The following is a 7,550-nucleotide window of genomic DNA, read 5'->3' as shown; positions in this document are numbered from 1 at the left end:
GCTTACCTTCACCATTCAAATTTGGGTACGGACCGTGGTCTAACTTGAACGTCAAAAGTCAGCTAATGACATAACAATCACCAAAACAATACAAGGAGATAACTTAAGATCAATGTGAAACACTCTTGAATTTATCTTTTAGAGACTACGGATCAGACTGTTTTCACTATAGATGTTCAAATGAATTTAAGTGGGAGTCACTTTGATGATAATGGATCAGTTCATATTTTCACAAATACACCATATGAATTGAATCTTTTTTTATATTGTTGGTCTGAGTGGGAGTAACTTAATTACTAATGCATAATCAATTTATCAATCTCGACGAACAAGTCGTCCCCAAATTATCCATGGTCGATTTCAAATCAAAGGAAAACATTTTTAGTTACTCCCCAAGATGACTTAGAGCCAAAAAAATATAATAAACACTCTCACAATGTCCTGCTAAAGAAAAATGATTAAAAGCAATGGAGGATGAGATTGAGTCAATGAATTAAATGATCAAATCAAGTTTCAAAATCGATTGATATATCTATAGGTTGTAAAACTATTAAAACAAGTGGATTTCTTAAATCAAGCGTAAGGCAATGGTAACATTGAAAGATTCAAAGTTCGTCTAGTAAATAAACGGTTACACACAATAGGAAGAAATTGATTATGAAGAAACGTTTTCACTTGTTCATTGTTTTGCTTTAATAAGGCTAAATTTATCAATAATAGCTATCTTGGATCTTGAATTGCATTAAATGGTGTAAAAACTTTATTTCTCAACATACAACAAGAAGAGGAAGTCTCTAGTTTAGACATAAGTTGTTTGAAATATCATCTGCACAATATTTTATTTATAAAAGGCAAACACTATATGGGAAAGGAATCGATATACATGTTTAATTTCATATCATGTATGTATATAGTGACTCATAAGGGTGATACAAGTTTAGTCTCAGCTACTTATTGTCGAGTGAAGCCTTGAAAATCTTAAGTAATTTTTCACATTGTACCCTCGTGACTTTAATTGATTTATTGAAATTCAATTTAGTGTATGCTATCTGAATATGTTGCTAAGAGATTATGCTTGATTCGGTCTGACAGGACATCTCTAGAAATGTTATCATGTTGAGATTAAGAGAATCATGAGATGAGAAAGTTCATTAAGTATTATCGCATAATTGTGTTCACTAATCGGTCTCTTATGATGATAACAATTCAAAATTAAGATAAAGAGATTATGAGAAATATGAATGTGATAAATGATCTAGGATACTGTATGCTATAATTTATTCTAAATTTTATGAATCGAGATATAATAGATGTATATCAGTGAAATTCTTGAAGTATGCATTGGCCACACAATCTAGTCATAAGTATGAAATGTTGGAGAATATGAATGAGAGTTGACTCACTATATGTGAGTGAGAGATGAAGGAAATTAAGTCAGGTCACTTATATGAGTCGATCCAGACCCATGAGTAATATGTATTTATTATATATTTATTTATTTACAAAATAAAAAATGCGAAAACAATCGTTCGAAACTAGAAAATGAAAAGAACGATACTTTTCTCTCCATCCAAAATTAGAAGAAAAACTTTCCTCCTCTCTCATTGAAAGTTGTTCAAGCAAAAGAATTCTAGAAGAAGATTTTACTACAAAAAGCTGAGAATGATATTCTGGAATATGATATGATTTTGTGACTTTATATAGTGTAGTGCATTTTTGTAGGTGATTACACAGTTTGACTAGTGAAATAAAATTCAATAATTCTACAAACTATGTATTTGAGTTTATTCTTCAACAATATTGTTACTTTTTGCCTAGTACTTCATGTCTTATTTTACACTATTAAAATTGATAATTAATCTATTTAACGAGCTAAATCAATAACGCATATTTTTAACCTTTAATAAACTTAACTGTACTATTTTTCCGATAAACAAATAATACTATTGGCAAGTGGCAACCACACTCAAAGAATTTAGTGGAACTGTCCTCTTCTCCACGAATTGGCAGGTGACAGTTCTCTATGTAATCTCGTGAACGCAAGTGGACAATGTCAATTTAAAATCATTACTGCCATTAACATTCACTTGTAAAAAAAAAAAAAAAAACTTAAATCCTAAATCCTTTTCTTACCTAATTATATGAATACACTTATAAAGTAACAAATTCAGAATTTAAATTTAATACGTACAATTTTTAATATTTTTTTTTTTAGTTTCTCACCTAGTGTCTGAACCATACTGCATGGCCTATGCTGAGGTGACTCTCCAATCAAAATTTTTCTCATATTCAAGACTTGAACTCGAAATCTCTGGTTAAGAGTGCTTTTACTATTTAACCGTATAATTACACCTTCCTACTTATAGGTTAGTAAACTTTTATTTATTAAAATTTTAATGATTTTTGCTTAAATATATTTCTATATATATTCAACGTCGAAAATACTGAACTTGGTCCGTACCTATAGGTAAGAAGTGCACTCTTACTCCACCTATTGCTCCACTTCACGGGAAAAAAGAATGTGTGCCAAGTAGTTTAACTTCATTTGTGTTATATAAATATATAATATAGGCTATAGGCTTATCATAAATTGTGTAATACACTCTTGTTAAAAACATTACAACAACAAATATTTATATATATGAATATGAAAATGAGAAGTAGAACAAGTTATACGTTTATATTACTTGTTTGTTTTTGGATGTGTCAATTAGCTAACGTTGTTGTTTGTGAGTGTAGTAAAAATATGGTAATTTTCAATTTTGGAGATTCAAATTCAGACACAGGTGGTTATCCAGCTGCTCATGGAATTCGATTTGGATATCCAGATGGTCGTGCCTTTTTTCATCAGCCATCTGATAGATTGTGTGATGGACGATTGATTCTTGACTTCCTTTGTAAGCCCTTCTTCTTACTCTTTCTTACGTTTCAATTTTTGTGGCGTAATTTAATTCGTCAGAGAATACTTTTTTTAGAAAGTCAATCTTCTCAATTTTTATATATTGGCTTGAAGCAAATAATAGTTTTAAATATGGTAGAATATTTGTATGGATATTAGACTTTTGAAACTTGTTATTTTGGATATAGCATAAGTAATGTTTTTGCGACTATAAAGTCTTTTTAATTGAATCACTTTGCTGAAAAATTTTAATATACAATGTGCTAACAGGGTACAAAAAACATTTTTTGTGCGTATATAACATAGATATTCTTCCGGACTTATGCAAATATTACGTAAGAAGGAACGTAAAATCATCGTTTTTTAAAAACTAAAAAATGTAAACGGAAACGAAAGACATCGTTTTTTCACCAAAACCTTCATTCATTTCCAACATCTATATATGCATCAAAATCACTTGATTCCAAAGTAAAAATGTCTCTTTCATGTTCAACTAGTAAACCATTACTGATCTCCATTTGCAATCTTGATTTATTTTGTACAGTTTCCACTTTTCAAGCACTCTTTTAACCCGTGAAACTATATGGTAGCCGGTAGGTAAACAATCAATCACCCACAAGTTTTTTTAGAATTTTTTTTTTATCAACTCACTCAAGAAATATTGCAGAAATTTCTTTTTCTAAATTAGATATTTTCAATTTTTAATATTATAAATTTTTTATTTCAAAATGGCTTATATTGAGCCCGTGAAGTTTTTTTTTTTTTTCTTTTATTTCGGTGTGCTTAATATTTTATTTGTCAAATATCTATAAGTTACGTATGTAGCATTTAATATATTCAAATTTAGACTGTGAAATTTTGTCACGGGAGATATCTCAATCATGAATTACAATCAAATTCTTTTGCATGCATTTAAAAACGCGGAATATAAATAGGTTCATATTTAAATTTTATATTCTTTTAAATTTTCTTAGTAAAGTTTCTGACTCCTCGATTACAGGTGAAAATTTGAATATGAGCTATTTGACTCCATATCTGGAATCTGTAAGGCCGAATTTTAAGAACGGGGTAAATTTTGCAATTGGAGGTGCAACTATACTCCCCAAAAATGTTTTATTTAGTCTGAGTACGCAAGTTCTTCAATTTGTAAGGTTTCTTCAGTTACAATCCAAAGGTAATATTTACTACTATAGTATAATATTATAGTATCGAGTTGATTTCTCATATTTTCACTTAGTTAATAATTATATGAAAAAGATACTCCTTCCGTCCAATAATAGTTGTTCATTATACTAAAAATAATTGTCCAATAATACTGTCCAGTTTAGAAAATCAAGACAATTACCTTTTGTGTCTATTTTACCCTTGTGCACTTTTAGTTGTCATGCTGCGCTTTTCGAAAGCCAATTTAATTAATTTTCAAAGTTAAATTAGATTACATTAATTCGATATTTCAAACAAAAAATTTAGATATTCAAAAACTATACGAAAATTAAAGTACTATAAATTTCAATTTTTTCCATATCAATATCAATATCAATATGATGAAAAAATACATTGCAAAATGTTGGTCAAAGTTATTATCGTTTGACTCTAAAAAAGGAAATTATGACCATTAAAAGTGGACAGAGGTAGTAATATTTATCATCTAACATATTTTTCAAAGCATTTAATTTAATAAAGTCAAAGGATAAAATAGTAATATTACCCCTATTATTTAGTGTTTCTGAAGGGATATGACAAGTCAATAGTGAAAAACTATTGTTGAATAGAGGAAGTATGTGATTCCTTGAAATAATTAACAATTCAATTATTAATTGAGTGATCATCTGAACAATATGTTACTTTTGACTGATATTAACGTCCTAACTTTGGACTCGTAATTTGACAAGGTTCGGAAGAGTTGGTTGATAAATTAGATTTGAAGAAGGCAATATACATGATAGACATAGGACAAAATGATCTTGCTGGTGCATTCACTTACCTTTCACAAGCTTCTCAAGTTATTGAAAAGATCCCTACTTTCATATCAGAAATTCAAGATGCAATTCTGGTGAGCTTTTTTTTTCTTCTTCTTTTTATAAAAGTCCAAGTTTGTCCCTATATCATTCGAAATTGCTCATTTTTTGTCTATATTACACTCTTGGTTCATTTGTTAGCGAAACGTCATGTTTTTCCTTGTTATTAACGGAGCTACAACATGAAATAGATGAAGTCCACGTGTCTTAAGTTCTTCAAGAAAACTAAGAAGTTTAACAATACCCCTTATCATTTGACCATGTTAAAGAATGACAAAAGTCTCACATTAGTGGTTAATGAGATCGATGGGTAGACTTCTTAAAAGGCTTGGACAATCGTTCTCCCTTTGAGCTAGCTTTTGAGGTTAGGCTTAAGACCTAATTTAACATGGTATCAGAGCAGTTGCACCAGATGCTAAGCACTGGGCGTGAGGTGAGGTGTTAAAAGAATGACAAAAGTCTCACATTGGTGGTTAATGAAATGAGTGGACTCCTTATAAAGCTTGGGCAATGACCTAATTTAACCACTATAATTCAAAATTACCCTCAGATTGAAGACCTTCACTAAATCAATGCAGGGCATATACAAACATGGAGGGAAGAATTTCTGGATTCATAACACGGGACCATTAGGTTGTTTGCCACAAAAGGTTGCCACTAGAAATGCAAGTAATTCGAACGATGTTGATGATCATGGATGTGTTAAGTCTATGAACGAAGCTGCACAAGCATTTAACCATCAATTGCGCGCTCTTTGTGAACAATTGAGGCTCCAAATGAAGGACACAACCATTGTGTATGTCGATATGTATGCCATCAAGTACGACCTCATCGCCAATTCTAGCACTTATGGTGAGTTTACTTTGTTTATTTCAACATTCTACGTGTGTCATACTTATATTGATTAATATTTTTGAATCCAACATGTGTTATTAGGTATTCAAAATCCATTGATGGTGTGTTGTGGTTATGGGGGTCCGCCTTATAACTATAATTCCAACATAACTTGTCGTCAAAGTGGATGTACTCTGTGCGAGGAAAGTGGTGCATATGTCAGCTGGGATGGAGTTCACTACACTGAGTTTGCTAATTCAATTGTTGCTTCCAAAATACTCTCCACTAATTATTCTACTCCACCTCTGGACTTGCATCACTTTTGTACCTAGAAATTCATTACCACTCCTATGTTTGCTTGTGTACTCACAAATTAAATAACTTGTTTTTTTTTTCTTTCTCTTATTATTATTGTGGGTGAATCATATTAAGAGTATACTTTGAACTGTTTTAGCCTAACATATTGTGACGATTCAACTATTACTAGACTTAATTAGGATTAAAGGAAAATCGAAACTACTTTTCGTAATGTCGACCTTTCAAATAAAAAACTCGTCGTCATTCCATCCACTCCTTGTGGTATATAAAACTTTCGCATTAATATTAATTAGGCACGGTATATAACTATAGTTAAGAGTAAAATTTAGGTTTAACAAACATAAAAATTATATTTGCATGTTATAGCTATAGTTTGTATAATTGCGCTCCATAGCAAATTTTATGCTTGCTATGGAACATCAGATTTGTATAAATCGCAGGCAGACATTTGTTTGTATAAAAACGCAGCAATTGTATATGTATATCAGTTAGATAATTGTATATATGTAACTATTATGATATGTATCAATGATTGTGTTTGTATATCTGCATAAAATTTAAATTTGTATACAATTGAATCGAAATAAAACACTTGTATATCAAATCTCTCTCTCTCTCTCTCTCTCGCTTTATACAACACAAATTATACATTGTAATTTGTATAATTTGTGTTTGTATAGAGCGAGAAAAAGAGAAAGGCAAAAGAGAACTGGTAGGGAAAGATCTGTATTTGTATAATTATAAGTGTATAAGACGAAAATATATGTATTTGTATATACAGTCTCCTCTCGCATTATACAAACACAAATGCAATTTATACATTTGTGTTTGTATAAAAGTGAGAGAGGCGAAGAGAGTGACGTGCGAGATCAGGGAGAGTGGCAAACGAGATTTCTGGGGAGAGAAGCAAATGAAAAGTATTTGCTACGGATTAGAATTAAATGAAACTATCGTTATAACATTTAATTTGAATTAATAATTTGCTATTTTATACAATTTTCCCAATTAATAACCATTTTTATACACGTTCTCCATTTCTATACACGTTCCAACAGCAGCCAAAAGAAAATGATATACTTGGAAAGAAGGCAAGGGGTACTTATATAGGCTTTAGAGCCCGTTTGGATTGACTTAAAAAAAGTAACTTTTAAAAAGTAACTTTTTAAAGTGCTGGAACTTATTTTTAAAATAAGTAGTTATGTGTTTGGATAAAAGTGCTGCAGTTGAAAAAAAAGTTGTTGATGTGTTTGGCAAATAAGTGCTGGTATACACTTTTTTTTATCAAAATGTCTGAAATACCCTTTAAGCTGTTAACATGATAAAAAGTTGATTAATTTAAGGTTTTTATACTTAAAAAAAAAAATTAAAACAAAATTAATTTATGTTTTACATCCATAAGTAATAATATTTTTCTATCATTCACATATTTCTTTACCACCTTATAAGAGGAATATAAATTCATATTTCAGAAATAATAATAA

General features: G+C 30.2%; 1 protein-coding gene across 1 annotated transcript; it reads left to right on the top strand.

Annotated features, from left to right (window-relative positions):
- The first annotated feature begins 2,590 nt into the window (after positions 1 to 2,590).
- Positions 2,591 to 6,182, top strand: LOC102592915 (GDSL esterase/lipase LIP-4-like). Its single transcript, XM_006349188.2, has 5 exons — positions 2,591 to 2,897; positions 3,900 to 4,073; positions 4,792 to 4,952; positions 5,496 to 5,769; positions 5,854 to 6,182. The coding sequence occupies exons 1-5, from the start codon at positions 2,642 to 2,644 to the stop codon at positions 6,081 to 6,083; spliced, it is 1,095 nt and encodes a 364-aa protein (XP_006349250.2). The 5' UTR covers positions 2,591 to 2,641; the 3' UTR covers positions 6,084 to 6,182.
- Positions 6,183 to 7,550: the final 1,368 nt, after the last annotated feature.

The sequence above is a fragment of the Solanum tuberosum genome, unplaced genomic scaffold, assembly GCF_000226075.1.
Source record: "Solanum tuberosum cultivar DM 1-3 516 R44 unplaced genomic scaffold, SolTub_3.0 scf00104, whole genome shotgun sequence".
Classification (NCBI taxonomy): domain Eukaryota; kingdom Viridiplantae; phylum Streptophyta; class Magnoliopsida; order Solanales; family Solanaceae; genus Solanum; species Solanum tuberosum.
The sequence above is the reverse complement of the archived record's forward strand: the minus strand, read 5'-3'. Positions and strand labels throughout refer to the sequence as shown.